General features: G+C 58.2%; 3 protein-coding genes and 1 long non-coding RNA gene across 5 annotated transcripts in view; 1 reads left to right on the forward strand and 3 right to left on the reverse strand.

The window, feature by feature from the left end:
* Positions 1-819: 819 nt before the first annotated feature.
* Positions 820-1,242, reverse strand: LOC119093951 (uncharacterized). Its single transcript, XR_005093724.1, has 2 exons — positions 999-1,242; positions 820-963 (listed from the first exon to the last, which is right to left on the reverse strand). It is a non-coding gene; the product is annotated as an uncharacterized LOC119093951 (long non-coding RNA).
* A 119-nt stretch (positions 1,243-1,361) lies between these two features.
* On the reverse strand, positions 1,362-3,622 carry LOC119093825 (enoyl-CoA hydratase domain-containing protein 3, mitochondrial). 2 transcript variants are annotated; one of them, XM_037216833.1, is made up of 4 exons: positions 3,585-3,622; positions 3,181-3,374; positions 2,686-2,877; positions 1,362-1,855 (listed from the first exon to the last, which is right to left on the reverse strand). In XM_037216833.1, the coding sequence occupies exons 2-4, from the start codon at positions 3,367-3,369 to the stop codon at positions 1,367-1,369; spliced, it is 870 nt and encodes a 289-aa protein (XP_037072728.1). In that variant the 5' UTR covers positions 3,370-3,374; positions 3,585-3,622; the 3' UTR covers positions 1,362-1,366. The 2 variants fall into 2 exon arrangements, with proteins under 2 accessions (XP_037072728.1, XP_037072729.1); XM_037216834.1 differs by lacking the exon at positions 3,585-3,622 and adding an exon at positions 3,500-3,516.
* A 201-nt stretch (positions 3,623-3,823) lies between these two features.
* Positions 3,824-7,590, forward strand: LOC119093316 (N-alpha-acetyltransferase 20). The gene is made up of 6 exons (XM_037216262.1): positions 3,824-4,130; positions 4,562-4,586; positions 5,190-5,280; positions 5,871-6,000; positions 6,588-6,718; positions 7,032-7,590. The coding sequence occupies exons 1-6, from the start codon at positions 4,078-4,080 to the stop codon at positions 7,115-7,117; spliced, it is 516 nt and encodes a 171-aa protein (XP_037072157.1). The 5' UTR covers positions 3,824-4,077; the 3' UTR covers positions 7,118-7,590.
* Positions 7,591-7,791: 201 nt separating this feature from the next.
* Positions 7,792-21,250, reverse strand: part of LOC119094568 (protein Aster-B) — a 30,324-nt gene continuing 16,865 nt past the window's right edge. The window contains exons 8-15 of the mRNA XM_037217628.1: positions 15,894-16,035; positions 14,729-14,872; positions 12,808-12,923; positions 11,502-11,688; positions 10,964-11,152; positions 10,245-10,419; positions 9,779-9,926; positions 7,792-9,173 (exon numbers count right to left, since the gene is read on the reverse strand). Coding sequence (XP_037073523.1) covers positions 9,042-9,173; positions 9,779-9,926; positions 10,245-10,419; positions 10,964-11,152; positions 11,502-11,688; positions 12,808-12,923; positions 14,729-14,872; positions 15,894-16,035 — 1,233 coding nt within the window. The 3' untranslated portion in view covers positions 7,792-9,041. The remainder of the gene's footprint in view (positions 9,174-9,778; positions 9,927-10,244; positions 10,420-10,963; positions 11,153-11,501; positions 11,689-12,807; positions 12,924-14,728; positions 14,873-15,893; positions 16,036-21,250) is intronic.

Raw genomic sequence — 21,250 nt, forward strand, 5'->3', positions numbered from 1 at the left:
GGCCGTTTTAGGTTACGTGTTCCGTCAACAGATACCACGGACATTCGGAGCGCATCGATGTAGGCCAAAGCTGGACTCCAGGCCGAGGACTCCGGGGAGGGCGGTGAACTCTGATGCCACACTGCCACGATGCGTACCCAAAGGCGCAGTTACGATCGGTGACGGCGAGGACAGAAACATAACCATAAAGCCTGGATGAAATTGTCGTAGCCCCACCACGTCAGAGGCATACGCAGATCGGCCAATGTAGGCGGTCGTTGACGGTAGCGGCGCCGCCTCGGTCAACCTGGACCATTGGCGTCCAATCTTCTCTATAGTGGCAAAGATAGTCCTTCTTTTTCTTTTAGGTTCTTTCCGATTTTTTCATGTGCGACGGGTTTTACATCGCGACGTTGCATAGTCATGACAGAGATATTTGAGTTTAGGGGCGCGCTGACATCGGAGGTCATTTTGCGCGCATGATTAAGATAGGCAAGCGCAACGTTTTTCAACTAGAGGGGAGAAAAAATACCGAAAACTTAACGCCTGAAAGAAATGAAAACAACTGACTTGCGTTCAGCAAGTAAGAGTCGTCCCTCCCAAGACGTCCAAAGGGGTAGATCCTCCCTGACCAGAGACTTTCAGCGCGACCTCTTTACTAGTACTTTCTATGACTTCGGACGCTGGTGTTGGTGCTTATCGTGCGACTGCAGCCGGCGCGGCAGGAGTACTAGCAGTCGTGGGTGCTTCGGGCTAACGAAAGCCAGTGATAGTTATTACCTCCTGCCCAGCTTCTGGTGTGCACAACAGGGGCTCGAGACTCCAACCAACCGTGATGCCTTGTGTTCTGACCATTATATTGTTACATCAACTGAAACGGCAATATCTGCAACATGGTACGCATAAGGTCTGTGGTAAGATTCGACCGGCAGATCAGCTGAATATTTTTTGGTGGCTTTCGTCGACCGACCACGTCCAAAAATGCTATGTTGCTTATTTAAGGGACCGTCTTAAGATACCTGAATAAAGGCTTTCTTATGGGACACATGACAACAGTAAAAGCGATGGAATCCAGCATCAGACCACTGTGGAGAACTCCACTACTTTCTACGAGCCAGGCAAACACATCTCAAGCTATTCCCTTAACTTACGTAGATAAACCGTGGTATAAAAACCTTTAGATATACAAACCATCTCATAATTGGCACTACTCTAGAATCAGCAACCTCTTCAACATGCAAATAAAGTTGGCATTAAGATACAGCAACCACTATTGCCGGATTCCCCTTACCCGCGACAATATTTCATCCACAGCCTGTTCAATCATACCTCGAACCCGGTTCCCGATACCCCCCCCCCCCCCCCACCCCACCCCCGTAAAGCCCGCTCAGTCGTGCGCCTTCTCGTGCGAGTGGGTCCACGTCGGCTCCCGCTTGTCGATGAAGCTGCGGATTCCCTCCTGGCCGTCGCAGAGCGCGATGTTGTCCACCATGACCTTGCTGCCCAGTCGGTAGGCCTCCTCAATCGGCAGCTCCAGCTGCTGGTAGAAGAACCGCTTGCCGAGCGCGATGACGGCGCGACTCTTGCGCACGATGGCGGCGGCCGTGTGCGCCGTCTCGCGCTGCAGCTGCTCGGGCTCCACCAGCCGGCTGACCAGGCCGGCGCGCAGCGCCTCCTCGCCGCTCATCGGCAGCCCGGTCAGCAGCAGGTGAGCGGCCACGCGGCGCGGCACGGCGCGCGACACGGCGATGCCCGGCGTGGAGCAGAAGAGGCCGATGCTGCCGCCCGGCGTCGAGAAGCTGGAGCGCGGCGTGGCCAGCACGATGTCGCACGAGGCGGCCAGCTGGCAGCCGGCCGCCGCCGCCACGCCGTCCACCTGACGGCGTCCGGTGGCAGGTCACTGCAGGGTTGGGGTGGGCTCCTGGGACCAGCATGTGCAGTCACTCTGGCACCACACTGACACAGGCTGCAACTATGCAAGCCCATAGGGCTGAAGTGGTGGGACATCAAAGCATCATGGTAGCCCCAACCACTGGGCTTGTGCATTGTTTGAGTTCCCAATACAGAGCAGATATGGTCTCCACAAAACATTTAACCAAGCAAAACATTTTGGAAAGACACAAGTGTCAGCCTCAGCCTTGAATGGTTGGTGAAATACTTATGTCTTGCCCATGTTAGTGAAACTAGGCCTGCTAAACAGCTCAATCAGTTTCATTTGTCCTGAAACATTAAATGATCATTTTCCCCAAAACAGCTCAAAACAAGCAAAATACTGTACACACATCATTGCCTTATTAAAGCTTTATGGTTCTTAAATGTATCAGTTTAAATGTCTCAGTTTAAATGCCCCATCTTTGTGATGGGGCAAGGAAGCATTACAGTCCCATAGCATAACCAGTAGCTCAACTTGCTGTTCAATTATTAAATAAATGTGCATTGCTCACTTTTTAGCAACAAATAAACAGAACACATCTGCTGATTTTCTTGAACATTGACCTAAAAAATAATTTACTTGCCTATTTCAATGAGTCATCATGATTCACAGAAGAAAAGCACCAGAATACAGAGGCAACCCTCATAGGTAAACACCAGCTCTAGTCTGGCAGTTAAGATTTGTAGATACAAATACTGTTTCAGTCTAATGATCTTGACAGCATGACCAGCCCCACAGCAAGGTCAGACATCAGTGTCCACCAAAACCAGTACCTGTGCTATGATGGGCACATCAAGACCCTGCATGTCAAGCATGAGCCGGGAGCAGGTCTCAAACACCAGCTGGTGGTGTTGTCGGCCCCGTGCACTTGTCAATTCCTTCAGGTTGTGACCAGAAGAGAAGGCTGGGCCCTGGCCACTCAGTACCACACAGCGTATCTCAGCAGGCAGTCTAATCATGTGCTCCTGAGCAAAGAGACAAGGTGTCAGTCTGGACCTGAGGAACTAAGCATAGGGATAAACAGAAATTAGTGATTCACTTGTGCAGGTCACAAGTCCCAGACATTGTGGATAGTACAGTTAAAGCTTTGCTGTGACATTGAGATTGCATTGAAATATTTGATGATTTGGTGTCTGTTTGGATGACAAACAGCAGCATTTGGTCATCCCACACAAAATTTCAAAACAGCACTTGTTCCAGTTTGTGGCAACTATTCCAACTCTTCATATTTACAAACAAATTTTAAAACACAGTGTGCTATAGTGTACCTGCAATTCATGAAGCATGCCAAGAGAAAGAGCATTCCTTGTCTTGGGTGCAGTCATGGTGATGTTACGAACACCTTCAGCATCATGTACTGAGGTTAGACTGCTTGAAAACCTGCAGGACCTGATGCTGCTGCCAGCTCTGAGCAGCGTGACTCTGGCTTGGCTGATGCGGCATGATATGGTCGCCATACTCTCTGAGAAAAGGACAAATTTTCAACATTGGCATCACACTCAACAAATTATATAAAATAGTTTCATACATTTCCAACACCTCGGATAGTTGCAATGTTTAAACAGTGTGAAAGTTAGAAGAGAATACAGCTTCTGCAAATCTGACACTCTCCTCTGTTTTATGTTAGTTTACATCAACAAAGATATTTTACATCGCCGAAAAAAATGCCTACCTCATAATACACAAGACGCCTGCGTGATCACTCGTAATCGAAAACGCATCATAAAGCAAGCTCTGCATTTGCTCATTCGTCTCATACGCGTTACGTCTGACTAAAACCAGTAGATTTCCATCTGTTCGATGCCTGCGTATACAGCTGGAATAGGGTAGATGCTTCGAATGTGATTAGTGCAGATAGGTCCTCACCTCAGTCGTTGGCAAATTTCGCGTGACGATCGGAGTATTTACTGAACGTGATAAGACTAAAAGTTTTGATCTCTTGTGCTTGCACTAAGGCTCCGTGCTTGCATCGGACTCCGGTGCGGCATCGTAATCGATTGTTATTTGGAATGATGCTCAAGTAGGCGTTTTATGTTAGTGAAACCCGTGGTGTTGTTCCCGGCGACGGTATAGGATTGAGCGTCGTCGACGTGTGAGAGAGAAAGAGCTGAGCGGCTCACTGCAACAATTGTGCATTGGTATTCACGTTTATACCTGGCTTCAAAATGACAACAATCCGGCGAATGACCTGTGATGATTTGTTCAAGTTTAACCTGGTGTAAGTTCATTTGGGTGGCTTTCAGAAACTGTGTGACAGTTAACCCTCATATTCGATCCGTATTTATGATATAAACTGAACATCAGGATGTGGTCCCACTTTTGTGTGTTTGATGTCCAAGTGAGCCACTGATCACTGGGCTCCTTTGCTGGATTTGACAGGATTTTGAGTGTATGCTGCAACAAGGCTACTGGAGGTCTTATTGAATGTGCAACATTTATGTAATGCTAAAAGGAATATAATTGTCCATGATGTGGTTTTGTTTCTGTGACCATCTGCAGAGCCTAATTGTATGTTTAGGTTATCCAAATGCACATGGTCAGTTTGAATTAAGGTATAAAGTTCTGCACCACTGGCATGCATTTGGAAATAGCATGTGTGTGGCAGTAAAATGGGTGTAAACATAAATCTAATCCAGACTTTTGTTTCAGGAATCTGGATCCCCTGACTGAGACTGTATCCTTTCAAGTCTTGAAGTTTCAGCATATTTAGATCTTAATAGTTAATGATAAGGTTCTAAGTGGTTTTTAAAGAGAATGGAAATTAATTTTGACCATCAAGAATCTAGTTTTGTTATTGATTAAATATCTACTGTTCATATTGTATACACACACAGACACACACACACATACATTTATATATATATATATATATATATATATATATATATATATATATATATATCACAGAGTGTTTTCTGTTCCTTTTCTCATTATTTTTGTTATTTTTCTGACTGAATATACTTGCCATTCCTCTCTTTAATAATCTTATGCTGCTTGCTCTATTGTAATGCCATGGTAAACCCTGATGTCACACCTCCAGATGCCTGCCCCTATCACCTCACTTTATTTTACTCAGTTTCACAGGTTCATATTTCTCCTCACAGGCTCACTTACCCAATTTCCTAAGAAGATGGGGAAATCATCAAAATGTCTAAAATCCTGCAAATGACACTAAATTCCTGTGGAATTGCCCATGATGTGTATAATGTTTGGTAGTGAGGGAAGTGGCATGCATGTGTTTTCTGTGACTTATAGCATTGCCTTGACTTTGGTGCAGTATGGGATGTCATTCTATATGCAGTACATGGCCCATTGGCCAGAGTATATGCAAGTGGCAGAATCTGCCAGTGGCCAGATCATGGGATACAGTGAGTATAGGGAGGAAATCCTGCAGCATGTCATTCCCTCTGGATGCTGCTTATTAGTAATACGCACAGATGGCAGCAGATAGAACCATTGTAGCGCTAGCCTCAATCTCCAAATATATGAAGTATAACATATTTTGGGAGTACTTAGCTAGGTGGAGTTTCACTTTGCTTTCAGGGGATGTGACTTGCTCAGCACATATTAGCTTGTCAGTGTGTGGCTCAAGCCACCAAAGGTCATGAAAAATTACTAGCAACAACATGCTCGCTGGTTATATCAGACTACAAATCTTGTCTTTTTCCCTGTCCGGTGAAACATGTGCATCTTAAATTATATCCAAGAGTAAGCAAACCACTGTTGACCTGACTGGCAATTTGTCATTATATGACATGTATGACTTACTTTTGTGTTGCATAATGCTGGACATAAATGTCATATTAATGAATGCTCACATTTCTTTCACTGGTCAAAATGGTCAAAATGACACATATTTGAAAGGCAGAAGTGCATCACAAATCCATGGCCATGCAACAATCCCTGTACCACTGAAGCCCAGTGCTGCATCCTTGAGTGTGTGTTTGCCCTTTGCCAGTCATGGGCAAAACGGAGGGGCACGGCGAGCAGTGGCACGGTCACGTGACTGCTGTGACGGTGGCGCCGACCTTCCGCCGGCTGGGGCTGGCCCGCAAGCTGATGGACTACCTGGAGGACGTGTCCGAGCGGTGAGTTGAGCCCCTGGAGGATCACTAAACCCCTATGGGATGGCAGCCCTGCACTTAAGTGAAATATGTCAAGTAAAATGTGAAATGTATCACTGACAAGTTTACAAACGGACCGAGGGGCCAGACTAAGAGACGCACTAATTGCAGAGAGAAGGCAGTGCAATCCCTGGCAGAAGAATGATTCCCCCATTCTTAAGTCAAGATATACCCTAGCCATGGAAGAGACCTTAACCTGCAGTTTTTAGGTGCCTTTAAGTTGAGGTGTAGAGTTCAATCCAGTAAAGTCACCATTCGTAGCTCTGGTACCTGTAGAGTAACAGAAATGCTCTTCAAAGTGGAAAAATTATGGAAATGTGATAGCTTTTCCGAACTTTGCGAGTAGTTGTACACTGCAGGCGAGTGGTGGCCGGCCCGAGATCGGCAAGCCGCTGGCCGGAGGTTGTGACGTGTAGCCGATGTTGGCGGGTGTTGCAGGCGGTGATAGTTCGCGCTTCAATGGCTGTGCTCGTGGATCAAAACGTGTACCAAGCGTGCTTTTTGTTGACGTTGAGGCAGACGGGGAGGCTAATTTTGCCTGCGTTTCTCAGGAAGAGGGCCTACTTTGTCGACTTGTTTGTTCGAGTCAGCAACAAGGTGGCCATTGACATGTACGGAAAGTTGGGGTACGTGGTGTACCGCAGAGTACTGGAGTATTATTCCGGTGACGAAGATGCATTCGGTAAGCCTTGCCAACACTTCAATTTGCGTACTTTAAATTGGGATTGCATTGTCAAAACTACCTGGGATAAGCTTTTCAGTGCTAAATGAATTTTTCAGTTCGACGAACATGAACATGAACGTGACAAACTTACGTCGCTTTTTGTTTGGCGTGAATGTTTTTGGTAAAGAACTATCTTTTTACACGCGTGCTTAGAAGCGTACCTCTATTCCCGTGAACGTTGGCTTGGATGTGACAACCGCGGTGCGACGACTCCGTTCTGCCTGACACGACATTGCCGTTAACAACCGCTTCCGCCTGGCTCCGTCGCCAGATATGAGGAAAGCCTTGTCCCGGGACCCGGGCAAGAAGTCGATGATACCTCTCAAGCACCCGGTGCGTCCCGACGAGCTGGACTGACCGGGCTTGAGCGGGCGTGCCGTGTGTCTTCATTAATAACGCCGCGCCACGCGCTCCCGAGCAACATGAAGCACCTCTTTGTGTTAAAGTGTCTCTCTGCCGATGGACGAAGCCCTCGCCCCGGCTTTGCCTCGATGACGCCTGCGGTTTGGCGGTCTTCGTCAGTCACGTGTTGGAAGACAGCGGCGGGAGTTATGCCAGGTGTACCTTGTGTCTGAGATGCGTGTTTCGCAGGCTGGAAGGACCGGTGTTACGTCATAATAGCGTGGATCTGTGAAACATGCGTGTGTTTTGAGTGCCAAATTTAACACTATTTTGATATTTCGACCGCCCCGTTATCCAACGTTGAACAGCTTCTCAGACGTTTCTCTAAACACATGTAGCGCCCTGGGTGATGTACATCTGCTCGCATCTGCAAAGCTAACAGCCATGTGCCGCCTGCCAGCCAAATACAAGGTTGTTCTTGAGCCGTGGTCCGGCAGCCCGGCCCTCTGAGCAGACCGCTCGCATTCAGGCGAGATCTTCCGCAGCGACAGACGGCCGGCCCAGCCCGTTCGGACAGTCGTGATTTAGTGGCGTTGGACGCCGCACGTCCGAACTCCTCGATGCCTCGGCCTGTAAACTTGACCCAGCCTGTAGCCCACCTCGTCGGTTGTACGATGTGAACCACACACAAAGACATACATGATTTATTACATGCCCTATACGGGATCAGGCTCACAACTACGCGTCCACGCGCGGATACAACGCGTGGCGGGTGTCGTCGGCCAGCGGCACAGGGGCCGGTAAACCGGCCACCAGGGCGCGTCAAGCTCTCAGGACGCATCGCGCCTCCAGGGCGCATCGGGCCTCCAGGGCGCGTCGGGCCTCCAGGGCGCGTCGGGCCTCCTGAGCGCGTCGGGCGGCTGAAGCCCGCGACGACCGGTTGGTGACCCGGCGTGCGGGTCCGCCCGGCGCAGACGGGCACACGAGGCACGGGCGGCGACCGACTGTCCCTTGCGAGGGGCGACCGGAGCCGGCGTGTGCACAGGGGCAGGGGGCGCATAGGCCAGCGCCGCCGGCGGCAAAAGCGACCTGGCGACGGCCGCCGGCTCCGACGACAGTACACGGCAGAGGACAGACACAGGAACCTCGTATTGATTTTGTGACGCGTGAAAAAAACGGCGCGGAGACCAGATGGGATGGGTTCGGCCACCCAGCCGCTGCACCCCCGCCGGTCGTCCTTGCGGCTCGTCGGCGCGCGACGGCAGGCGACGGTCCACCCAGGACGATCTGACCGGCCGGCAGCTGACTGGACAGCTGGCGACAGACCGCCAGCGGCCACAGACAACCAGCTGGTAACTTACATGATACAGACATCCGGCCGATACCGACCCCGCTTTGGGACGGCGCCTGCGCACCAATACTGACGTGTGGGTCCAACAGCGCGTACTAGGTACCAATACGACTGTAACGTCCAACGTCTTCGGCGTCACTCCTAACTGGGTGCGCCGCCGTGCTCCACCAACCTCCGGACCAAACCGGCTTCATATCAGGCGTGACTCGCCGAGCTGGCGCCGCAGGCAGCCTGCGGCGATATCCTATCTCCTCTGTTGCAACTGCATTATTGCCCACTTCCAGGTACGCCAGCCAACGTTCGATAAAACTCCTATAACCAGACAACAATCACTAGCCGGGCAGGGCGTGCGGGGGGCGCCGGTCCTCCGCCGAGTGCGGCAGACAGGCTGACAGACAGACAAACAGATACACTCGCACCGCACGCGTGAACGTGCCCTGAAGCGGTGTGACCTGGGAGCCCGCCGAGTAAGTAGGCTATCACAGACACGGGTCAGCGGTGCGCAGCGCCGCCGGCGCGGTGCCGTCCGAGAGCGTCGGCGCTCCGTCGGTGCGTCGGTTGCGGGTGCGGCCTGCTGTCGGTGCCGCACTAGCTGCCCACCGGACAGCTGTGGCCCAAGTCGCAGGTGGCCGTGTCCGGACCCGGACCCGGACCCGCCGCGTCCGGACCCGGACCTGGCGGCGACGGCCACTCGCGCGCCCGGTGGGACTCCAGCGTCGCCTGCCGAGCGAAGCGTCGTGTCAGCGCGCCGGTCCTCCGCCGCACAGCCGCGGGGTCAGGGCGACACAGTGCGTCCGGACGGCGGCATCTCCAAGGCGACGATGTACATTGACTAAACCCGCCGCGCCGATTCAAGCTGGTTCCGGCCGAGCCTTCACGCCTCCACAGTGCCTGACTACGGGGAAACAGCTGATGGGCCGCCTGTGCTTTGACATATGTATGACACGGGGAACCATCCGGTATTCATGTCTGACACGTGTGTAATACGAAGAGACCGCAACCCCTAGAGCTCGTTCCTCGTCCACCAAACACTGGCGAGCGAGCGAGCCGACCGTCCCCTGCCGGCCCCTCACCTGCAGCGAGCCGAGCGTCCCCTGCCGGCCCCTTACCTGCAGCGAGCCGGGCGCCCCCTGCCGGCCACTTACCTGCAGAGAGCCGGGCGTCCCCTGCCGGCCCCTTACCTGCAGCGAGCCGGGCGTCCCCCGCCGGCCCCTTACCTGCAGCGCGCCGACCGTCCCCTGCCGGCCCCTTACCTGCAGCGAGCTGAGCGTCCCCTGCCGGCCCCTTGCCTCCAGCGAGCCGAGCGTCCCCCGCCGGCCCCTTACCTGCAGGGAGCCGAGCGCCGTCTCGCTTTGCTTGAGCAGTGCTGTGACCGAGTGCACGATCTGCTGCCACTTGTGTAGCTCGGAGCGGTGCAGCAGCTCCTGGTGCTGCACCAGCCGCAGACAGTCGTCCACACTCCGCGGCCGGCCCCTGTGGCGGGGCGAGGCGTCACCGTCAGCCACTTCCGCACTGGCCCGGTCCGACTGGCCGGGTCATAAGCACGGTGTGTAGTCGCCACAACCACATCATAGCGGCCTGCTATGCGGAGGTCGCTGGGATCAGGCGATATGCCAGCAAGGGACGGACAAAGGCGACTTTCACGTACGAATCACGTTCTATGACCGGAGACAAGGTTTCGGTTGGCATGTTGTCAGAGTTGCCTTTCGATTTGTTCGTCTCCGCTAGCCGTCCCCTCCCCTTCCACCGCCCTCGGTCACTTGACCTGAGCCCCGCTCCGCCCCGGCTCACTTGATCTGCGCCACGAGCAGCTCCCGGTGCGCGAACGCTTCTGTCTGCTCGCCGAGCCGCGACATGCGCAGGTACAGGTAGCCGTTCATAAGCACCAGCACCAGCATGAAGCCGAGCACGAGCAGCAGCAGCCGGTCGGAGGCGGCCGGCCGTAGCTCGCCGGGCGCGCCGCCGCCTGCCGGACACGCCAGACGGCTGCACTGAGGCTCTGGGGCCCGGGCTACGGGGGCCGGGCTGAGGCTACGGGGGCTGGAGCTCGGTTCCGGGGGCCCGAGCTCGGGTTCCGGGGGCCCGGGCTCGGGCTCCGGGGGTCCAGGTTCGGGCTCCGGGGGCCAGGGCTTGGGCTCCGGGGGTCCGGGTTCGGGCTCTGGGGGCCCGGCCGAGCACCGGACGGGCCGGTGCGCCGCCAGAGCGGATCACGGCCACGAGTGACACTCGGGGCGGTGCGAGAGGCAGCAGCCGAAGAGACCTCCAGTCCAGTTCATTGTCAGGATATGGTGAGAGCAGCGATCACGCTCTATCAGCTCACAAACACTGGCCGTCCAAGTTGGCTGCGCGCCGCTGCTGTGCGCATGAGAGACACGCGGCTCCAGCACTGCGTGATGCTGGCAGGGCGCTGAGCCAGGGCAGGCCCAGGAAACACACGCGCAGGGGACCACCCCGCAAGCAACGGGACGCAGGAAGCACCCACGTCGCCCCCACCTCACGACGCTGCTCACCCTTCACGCCGCGCGGGCTGAGTGTCGCCGGGCCGTCGCTGAGCAGGTCAGCGCCCCCGCCCTTGCTGCCGGCGCGCCGCCGCTTGGCCCGCTTGTGCTTGCTGACCTCGCCGGTCGTCTCCAGCAGCATCTGGTTCAGCACGCTGTGGTGCTCGTCCATGCCGTCGTTGGAGGTCTTCTCGATGAAGCCTGGACGCGAACGACAGGAGGCGGTGAGCCCGGATCGGGTGTGAGGCCGCCGCCAGGCGCTCGTGACCCCGGCGCGCGCTCGGTGCCGCACCTGCGTCCGGCGGCGAATGTCAGCAGCCGCTGCGCCTGGCACACGACGTCGGCGCGCCCTCACCGACGCACCAGCAGCACACGGACCGGGCTCTCCTGGCGCGCGGCACGACTGTGGACTGAAGTCACACACATCCCGACGCTATGTCACAGGCCTGACCAAAAACGGGTACCGCTGAAGAGCGCTGATCCAATGACAGGACACGCACAGGGGTACTGGGATTCCTCCTGAGCCGCGCTAGGAGATCACCACTCTCACCCTTGAACAGGGTGGACTTTTTGAACTTGGTCTGGCACCATATGTTGAGGCGGGTCTTGCGGCTGGACAGCTTGATGAGACAGTAGTGTTTGATGATGTAGAACACCTCCGCCATCGGCACGCCCGTGTTGTTGACCTCAGAGTCAACGGCGTACAGGCAGCCCGCCTGGCTGACGGGGTGCATCGTCTGTTGGCCGCGCGGCGCCAGATATCAACTCAGGGCCTCATGACAGCAAGGGCAGCAGACGGTCACATGGCGGGGTCGGCAATCACATGATGGGGTCAGCAGACGGTCACATGGCGGGGTCAGCAATCACAAGATGGGGTCAGCAGACGGTCACATGGCGGGGTCAGCAATTACAAGATGGGGTCAGCAGACAGTCACATGGCGGGGTCAGCAATCACAAGATGGGGTCAGCGGACAGTCACATGGCGGGGTCAGCAATCACAAGATGGGGTCAGCGGACAGTCACATGGCGGGGTCAGCAATCACAAGATGGGGTCAGCGGACAGTCACATGGCGGGGTCAGCAATCACAAGATGGGGTCAGCGGACAGTCACATGGCGGGGTCAGCAATCACAAGATGGGGTCAGCGGACAGTCACATGGCGGGGTCAGCAATCACATGATGAGATCAGCAGGCAGTCACGTGGCGGGGTCAGCAATCACAAGATGGGGTCAGCAGACAGTCACATGGCGGGGTCAGCAATCACAAGATGGGGTCAGCAGACGGTCACATGGCGGGGTCAGCAATCACAAGATGGGGTCAGCAGACAGTCACATGGCGGGGTCAGCAATCACAAGATGGGGTCAGCGGACAGTCACATGGCGGGGTCAGCAATCACAAGATGGGGTCAGCGGACAGTCACATGGCGGGGTCAGCAATCACATGATGAGATCAGCAGGCAGTCACGTGGCGGGGTCAGCAATCACAAGATGGGGTCAGCAGACAGTCACATGGCGGGGTCAGCAATCGCATGATGAGATCAGCAGGCAGCCACGTGGCGAGGTCAGCAGACAGTCATATGGCGGGATAAAGATTCAGCCACACATCAACATCAAGCAATACAACTGTAACATCAAGGAATAAGCAACGCATAATCATCAACCCACAGCAACGGCACGAATACGCCAAACGGCGACACAATAACATGGCTACTGTATGTGGGCAGTGCAGCAGCCTCCAGCACACAAAACGCGCGGGTCGCCCCGAGCGCGACAGAGGTCGCGGCGGGGCGCCACGGGGGCCGACCTCCAGCCTGCACCGGCGGCGGACCCACACGAGCGGCGGCGCCCACTGCCGCACCTGCTCCTCAGTGACGGTGGTTGTCTTCCCCAGCGGGTGGTTGACGTCCAGCTGGAAGCGGATGCTGCGCACCTTGGTGCCTCCCTCGCCATCCTGCCACTCGCCGGCAACCACGTCTGCGAGGCCAGCGGGAGCCAAGGTCAGCCGCCGGCCGAAGCTCCCCGCAAACCGGGGACACCACCAGACGGCTGCCACCTCGCCTGGTGCACATTACGTCAACCGCTCGCAGTATGACCACGTCCCCATACAACTGACCGACATGACCCACGGGACAGGCTTTCGAAACTTGCACGCAGGGGCGCCGTCAGGGGGAGGGAGAGGGGGGAGCGCCGCATGGCTCCCTCGGCGTCACGCCCGTCCCTGACCCGGGGTCTGCGGCTCGTCGGCGATGGTGCGCTAACGGCCACGACCCGTGTCGGCGGCGTCGCGAGCCCCGACCGGCCGCCGCTGCGCCAACTCCCGCCACTATCCGGCCGCCACTACGCCGGCTCTCGCCACCGTCCGGCCGCCGCTGCGCCGGCTCTCACCACTACCCGGCCGCTGCTGCGCCGGCTCTCACCACCACCCGGCCGCCGCTGCACTAGTTCTCACCACTATCCGGCCGCCGCTGCACTAGCTCTCGCCACTATCCGGCCACCGCTGCGCCGGCTCTCACCACTATCCGGCCGCTGCTGCGCCGGCTCCCACCACCACCCGGCCGCCGCTGCACTAGTTCTCACCACTACCCGGCCGCCGCTGCGCCAGCTCTCGCCATTATCCGGCCGCCTGCTGCGGCTTGCAGGTGCGGCATCACATCCGAAAGAGTGTAAAAGCAGCAGACAGCAGGGAGCTGACGTCCCCTGACACGTCACGATTGTGAAGCGATTATGCTGATCAGGCTCGTACGTGCTCCGTCGCCAGTTTTAACGGCTTTAAGTGGACTTGAGTTCCACCAGCCTTTTTGCGAATTTATGCACTTCATCGTGACTACACAATCGTGGAACGCAGCAACAAGTGGATAGTACCTAGCTGCTCCTGGCCACGCAGCTTATGTAGCCAGGTACTTTAACAATAAACACACACATCGCACTCGATAAGAGCATGCGCATCGCATACGGTTGACACGCTAGCTGCACGGTGCGGAACGGCTGGAAGTCAGCGCAAAATTATAAAAGGCATGCAAGAAGAACTTGCAAGATTCCCTTATACCGAATGCAGTAAATGTGTCAAACACCGAGAGACGCGTTTCCAGCTGAGGGGGACGATCATCTACGTTTTGGCCCGATCGCAATGCATTTAACAAGTCCGCCACAACAGGCCCCGTAGCGATTGTTGATAAAAATGCCGGCTCGAGACCGGACCAAAAAGCACTTCCATCCCCCGTAACGCGAGGCTTTCGGCTTGACAACGACAAAGGCCACACCCGGGTTGGGCTTCAGGTCCATCCCCGGCCCCGCCAACCGCAGGGACCTGTGCCGAATGCATTTCTATTTATGAGAACAGTCGCTATTTGATGTCCGCTTTGATCGGAGTGTTTTAAAATCGCGTTAAGTTCTGCTGTGGTTTACCTAAAATGGAATGCCAACCGTGCCTAAACGTTAAAAAACGCCGGAAAAAGCTCAGCTCCACCAGCGGTGCATGCCATTTTGCTGCACGCCACAAGTGATGTAGTCCTTCAAAGAGCCATAAACCCAGTCACCCTGCAGAAGTACCCCCTCCGCTCGTGTGTATGCGGGTCGGAGGGGGATGAGAAGGAGGGAGGGCGGGGGGGGGGGGGGCTGACAAAGCAAACCACGTCAAAAACATCAGAACGGACCTTAATCAGCCCCCCCCCCGCTGATTCAAGCGCCAATGTAAAACACGGACGACAAACGGGAGACCGCATCCCAGCGGGACACGCCCACCTCCCAGCGCCGGCACCGGCCGGCCGTGTCCCACTCACCGTAATACTTGCGCTCGCGATGGAACGCCTCGGAGAAGTCGGAGTGGGTGAAGAGCAGCGTGAACACCTGGTCCACGTGCAGCGGCAGCTCTAGTGACGTCACGTGGCGACCCGTGTGCTGGCTGCCGTCGCAGCAGGCGGCCGCTGCCGGGCGGACAGGCGTCATCACGGACCGGGGCGGTGGCGGTCCGTTGGTGCCGGCCGCCGCCGACGTGGGCTGACGGCTGGGGCGGCGCACCGACGCACACCACCGGCGGTCAGGCCGCCTTGACGTCACCGGAAGCGTGGACACGGCGCCGCCGGTGCACGGCGACGGTCAGCGCCGATTAACCCGCGATGTTCCGGCGACTGCAGGCAAGCGCACTGGCCACGCATGGCTAGGACGGAGCCGGCCCAGTCCGGCAAGCGGCCGACCGGCTGTGATCTCCCTTCCCACTGACAATCCACTGGTGCCGCTGACCGATCAGCAGCTCCCGCCGCCGGCCAGCAGACAGAGGGCTCTGGTGCCACCTGGCGCCAGCCACGTGCTGTCACAGGAGCGGCGCCACAAATGGAACGCGAACACCCACAGTCACCCGCGTCACGGCCGCATCGCGGCTGTGACCCGGGCGGCGCGGCCCGGGTGCGGCGTCTGTTTGCTGCGCGTGTTTCGCGCCCCCCGCTCGGCGGCGCCGGCGGCGTCGGCGGCGCCGTGTGAAGCCCTGGGTCGGACGTGACTGCTCACTCGAAACGCGGGTCCGCCACGGCTTCGTCAGCAGCGCGGGCCCACAGTTGGAGGACGGGGCGGCGCAGCGGCCACCGCCGCTTCCAGCCAACGCAGCATAACTCTTGACTGTGTGGGATTGGCCGAAGGTCGGAACCAGTCAACCATGCAACATGTGATAGGCAAACCCCGGTAGCACAAGGGCGCGTACCGGGGTCGTTCTCGGTCGTGTGGAAAGAGAACGTACCGCGATAGTCCTCGGTGGTGTGGGAGGGCACGTACCAGGGTCATCCTCCGTGGTGATGAGGATGGTGATTTGGGCTTTGGGGCGCACCGACTACGTTGGTCATGTGGCGCCCATAATCCTCCGCGGTGTGGGGAGAGTACGTACCGCAACAGTCCCCGGTGGTGTGGGAGGACACGTACCAGGGTCATCCTCGGCGGCGTGGGAGAGGCACGTACCTGGGTCGTCCTCGGTTGTGTCCGACTCATCCTCATCGCGGCCGGGACGGAGCTGGCTGGGCGGCGACGGTGGCGCCGTGGCTGGCGCGTCGCTGCCCGCCGCTGAGTCCGCTTCCAGTCGGCCCACTGAGTGGTAAAACTCCTGCCGCCAGCCAATACAGCGGCTCACGGGACCGCACATTACGCTGCATCACATCGCATCATAGCACGGCACAACACAACAAAGCACAGCACAGCACAGCACAGCACAGCACACGGGAGCAGCAGATCTCCTGCAGGCCCATACAAGGCATATTTACTGTCATGCGCCGGAGCAGAAGTTTGAGAGTACACCAGAGCTAAGAACAGGAGAACTACCCCTGTGGTAAAAACGACCCTGTATTGGTAAAGACTGTCATGGAACGGTACAGCACCGCAATCACATCATATCACGGCCCCGCACAACATGGAGGTCGGCTTCTTGTCGGCCCAAGGTGTGCTACAGCCTACTACTCCCGCCGCCGGCACACGTAGTCTTACGGCACGGTACGGCACCGCACGGCACGGCACGGCACGGCACGGCACGGCACGGCACGGCACGGCACGGCACGGCACGGACACGACACGGCACGGCACGGCACGGCACGGCACGGCACGGCACAGCATACCATATGGGTCAGCCTTCAGCCGCCGGCGCACGGCACGGCACGACACGGGTACCGTCGAACCAGACCACAGCGGTCGTAGCAGTCAGTGCATCCTCCTTGTCAGCAGAGCATATCAATGAGTTCGAGCATCACAACAGACATCGCGGACGCTTGCGCCGCTACACAGCACACCAGTGGTGACGCGGCTGTTCGGTGAAGCGGTCACCTCAACACAGCGCCGCCGCGGAACCAGCCGGTGTCACGATAGAAACCCTGCAACCACTGCATGCCACGCTCCGCCACTGCAAATAGGCGATCCGCCGCAAGCGTCTCTTACGCCGGAGCGACTCCTGCACCGGGCAGCCAGCCTGGTGCTCGAGCGGGGCGGCGCCGCCCGCCGCATTCACCGTGCCACGGCGGCAGCTAGCGACCGCCGCCAGTTCATAATCCCATCGGACATGTACGGCGAACTCACCAGGAGAAAACTAAAAGGGCCGAAAACGACAGGGAACGAAACTGCTGTACATGGGGAACATGCCGAAAGTGAGCCAAAATGAAGTCATATATTCATGGTCAGTGATAAATTTACACGCAATCTAATAACGGCACAGACAGGGGCTTTGCGATTTCTGACAAGAAAGCTAAATTATAAATAAACCGACAAGATACTCCGAGGTCAAAACGTTAAGCACATTCAGAAAGTAATTAGCAAAAATGCGTACAGAACATAAATAATAAGCAAAATCATAATCACACTATGCCGTCACAAGGTAGCACTACGTAGCGACTGCCTACAACACAGTCTGTCAGTAGCTGCAAAACAGGGTGATTTCATAGACACAGGTAGCAGGCACACCGCCTGATTCCTGGTGACAGACCTGGTAAGCACTATTTCATTTGTGAACACCAACGATGTGATGTTTTCACGATGTTCGTTGTTTTTTGGCAATCCTACAACTAGAGTACGGCCAAAGAGCTCGATGGCCAAGTGCCCACAGCAGTCATGCATCACAAGCACTTGATGGGGCAGGCTCTCCCAGCATTGGCCCACTATGCCAAACCCAATGACAGACTGGGCGGGGCTCTCCCGACCGCTGTGGACGGCAGCTGAGCCGCTGCTGAGCCGGACAGCAGCTGAGCCGCTGCTGAGCCGGACGGCAGCTGAGCCGCTGCTGAGCCAGACAGCAGCTGAGCCGCCGCTGAGCCAGACAGCAGCTGAGCCGCTGCTGAGCCAGACAGCAGCTGAGCCGCTGCTGAACCGGACAGCAGCTGAGCCGCTGCTGAGCCAGACAGCAGCTGAGCCGCTGCTGAGCCAGACAGCAGCTGAGCCGCTGCTGAGCCAGACAGCAGCTGAGCCGCTGCTGAGCCAGACAGCAGCTGAGCCGCTGCTGAGCCAGACAGCAGCTGAGCCGCCGCTGAGCCGGACGGCAGCTGAGCCGCTGCTGAGCCAGACAGCAGCTGAGCCGCTGCTGAGCCAGACAGCAGCTGAGCCGCCGCTGAGCCAGACAGCAGCTGAGCCGCTGCCCGGCCGCCCACGTCACGGGCATCACTAGCCTGCTGCGCCAACCGTACAGTCAAACAGCAGCAGTGCGAGCGCGGGCCAAAGTCCATGGCACGCGGCCAACCAGCCCCACTATCGCAACCGGTGACGATAGACCCGAGATAACCCCGTCATACGTGTGCCGAGACGCGCGGCACATCCCGTACCCAGGCGATAGCGTCAACGCCGCGGCGCGCTGAGTCACACGCCCCACGACAGACGCGAGCCGCACGAACGGCTGTTTCCGGGCAAACACCAACACCGGTCACCGCGCGTTCGCGTCGACGGCGATGCAAGTCGAGCTTCGCTGGACGGCGGCGCGCGCCCGCCTCGCCCCGAGAGGACCCCGCGGCAATCCTGTTCTGACGTCACACACGCGCGCAGACCGGCCAGCGCCGCTCGGGCGCCGCGTGGATGGAACCAGGCCTGAACCAAGCCGGACAACAGCTGATGAATACCGGCACTGGCGGCCAGGTCTTTGCGTGCGTGCTCGGTTCCTGTACCGCGAAGCCGTCGGTGCAGTGCATACGCGGGTAGAGAAAAAGTGCTTGCACGAAAAGACCACAGAGGCCCAGCGGAGGTCAGTCGTCTTTTTACTTCCAATTGCGCGCCGAAAGACGTCAAGGGGTTGTTTGCAAACGCGGGCGGCGGAGCGAGGCACCTCCATCATTTGGGCTGGACGCCGGCGCAATAACCGTCAGCGGCACTCCAGGTGGCACTGGCTCCATGTGTCAGGAGCCCAGAATGTGTCGCCTCCCTGCGGAGCAGCTGTTGGCAGCGGCCGCTCTGCTGGAGCTGCCAGGAGCGGAGCCGGCCTACGGCGGGCGCGCCGAGCGGAGCTGGCCCCTGACGGGCGGGCCGAGCGGAGCCGGCCCCTGACGGGCGCGCCGAGCGGAGCTGGCCCCTGACGGGCGGGCCGAGCGGAGCCGGCCTATGGAGGACGGGCCGAGCGGAGCTGGCCTTTGACGGGCGGGCCGAGCGGAGCCGGCCTATGGCGGACGGGCCGAGCGGAGCCGGCCTATGGCGGACGGGCCGAGCGGAGCCGGCCTATGGCGGACGGGCCGAGCGGAGCCGGCCTTTGACGGGCGGAACGAGCGGAGCCGGCCTCTGACAGGTGGAGCACGACCGCGCCCGTCGACGGACCATGACACGAGCCGACGTAAACACAGCCGGCCTCGCCGCGTCCGGAGCTGGACAGACCCCGTCGGTTAGCGTGAGGGAATCCAGCGCAGCCTTCGCCGACGACGATGCGAGTTTACACAGCCGCGCCATCAGCCAGAGTATAAAGTCAAGGCCGCTGGCACGATCTCGCAGTGAAAGCAGCGCGGAGTCGTGTTTTACATGGCGACCTCGCGTCGGAACGATAACGCGGGGGCCACACAATCCCTGGCGAGCGACCCAGGCCACGACCAGAACTAACGTGACAAAACCAGGCCACGACCAGGACCAACGTGACAAAGCGCGGCTGGCGGGCGCAATCCTATTGTCGGGAGCCTGAGGCAGCGGCCGAGGGCGGACCCAGACGACGTCGCAAAGGGACGAAATCAGACCGCCACTCCAGGTCACATACCTGACCCCAGGTCCTGCACCGCCGCCTGGGCAAGGTTCCTCTCCTTCCCAGGCCTCGAGGCGTGTGTCACGCAGCCGCCGTCCACAGTATCCACCAGCGGGCGAGGAAGCGTTCAATCGCACCAGACTGCGGGTTCACTCTCACTCCGTGGGCTTCTGACCACAGCGGCGGACACCGCTGCCCCGCTGACGCTCAGATGGCTTGGAGCCCACTGTAGGTGGCCACCGGCAGCGGCCGAAGCCACCGCTGACCCAGTCTGACACTGACGCGGCGCCCGCTGACCTGCCGCAGGTCCGCGCATTCCCTCGCCGAGGAGTGAGACTACCAGTGCAAACTATGTTTGCGTTAAAAAAGGGAAGCAACGGCGGAGCATTTTCACTAGCATTCACTGGCACCGGCTCACTCCTGCGATTGAAGTAGGAGCGACGCCCTCAAATGAAGTGGGAGCGACGTCTCAAAAACGTTCTGTTTATCACAACCAAGCAAGAATCGAGCTTACCGCACGGCGTTCTGCGCTACTGTGAAGCACCTCCACCTGAGCGCACGCGCCCCGACAGCGCGCGGTCTCGGCCTCGGACGAGTCGGCACAGAGGGGGGCCGTCGACCCCTTCGATCCACCGGTGAGCCGAGCCGGCGTGACCACAGGCCACGCCCGTCACCTCACAGGCAGTCGGCCAAGACGCTGTGCTGAGGTTATGAGGGTGGGTATGGAGAAGTAACCAAACATTTACTCAAAGTGAAATTCCTCACAAGATGTGAGCAAATTAAGTTCGGAGTTTGAACAGCTGTCGGCAGCTCTAAAAAAAATGTACACTACGCCCCGTTTTGATCAAGAGCTTATGATTGCACGGGATTAAAGCATTACGAGTCCGCCACCTAAAATGCTGGGAGGGAAAGAGGGACAACCTCCCTGGCACCAAGATCCTCGCACCGTAAGGTCCGTACACTCTCTCTCGCACAGCGTAAGCTCGCATGGAAACGCAACAACCGCGGAGAGCCGGCGGGAAATCGCCGCCTCGCGCGCAGGACGAGCCCCGAGGCCGTGGGAGGATCCTGACCTAAGGTGCCCTTCAGTCACTGACCTGACCCGAAGACAACCGGCACACGTGCCTCACGCACGGTCACGACGGCGCAGCGGATGCGAACCGGACTAGAGGCCGCCGGAGCCGCACTTGAGCAACGCACTATGATACAGAAGCCGGCCCTCTGCTCGCCTGACCCAACCCGACCTGACCTGACCTGACCTGACTGGATCCGAGCCCCGAGTCGCCGGGGCCTAAGCGCGCCGGCGCCGGTTTCGCCGGCTCCGCCGAGGCGTCGCGGTTGCGCCGCAGCCGCCGCAGCCTCATGGTAGCGCCAGCAGCTGGGGCCGGCGACGACCTGACTGGCGCGGCCGGCGGCCGGCTGGACGGGCCGCGGCCGCTGCGGCGCGCCGCGCCGGCCGTTCATTGGCCGGCTCGGCGGCTGGCCATCTGGTGGCGGCCGCGGTCAGCGAAGCGGCCCGCAGCCCGGTCAGCCCACAAGCTCAACTCGTAATGGGCCCGACGGTTTGGTGGATTGCGGCGGCGCCGCGCCTGCGCGGAGCCGCGACTCGCGGGGGCGGAGACAGCTCTCACTCCAG

The sequence above is a fragment of the Pollicipes pollicipes genome, unplaced genomic scaffold, assembly GCF_011947565.3.
Source record: "Pollicipes pollicipes isolate AB1234 unplaced genomic scaffold, Ppol_2.1 Scaffold_4002;HRSCAF=4701_pilon_pilon_pilon, whole genome shotgun sequence".
NCBI lineage: Eukaryota > Metazoa > Arthropoda > Thecostraca > Pollicipedomorpha > Pollicipedidae > Pollicipes > Pollicipes pollicipes.

Coding starts and splice junctions, on each gene's coding strand:
- LOC119093825 (XM_037216833.1), bottom strand. CDS start 3,369: ATGGCGACCATATCATGCCGCATCAGCCAAGCCAGAGTCACGCTGCTC. Junction 2,878..3,180: donor GCATGCTTCATGAATTGCAG/GTACACTATAGC, acceptor CTCTTTGCTCAG/GAGCACATGATTAGACTGCC. Junction 1,856..2,685: donor ATGTGCCCATCATAGCACAG/GTACTGGTTTTG, acceptor GGACGCCGTCAG/GTGGACGGCGTGGCGGCGGC.
- LOC119093316 (XM_037216262.1), top strand. CDS start 4,078: ATGACAACAATCCGGCGAATGACCTGTGATGATTTGTTCAAGTTTAAC. Junction 4,587..5,189: donor TGGATCCCCTGACTGAGACT/GTATCCTTTCAA, acceptor ACTTTGGTGCAG/TATGGGATGTCATTCTATAT. Junction 5,281..5,870: donor TGGCCAGATCATGGGATACA/GTGAGTATAGGG, acceptor GCCCTTTGCCAG/TCATGGGCAAAACGGAGGGG.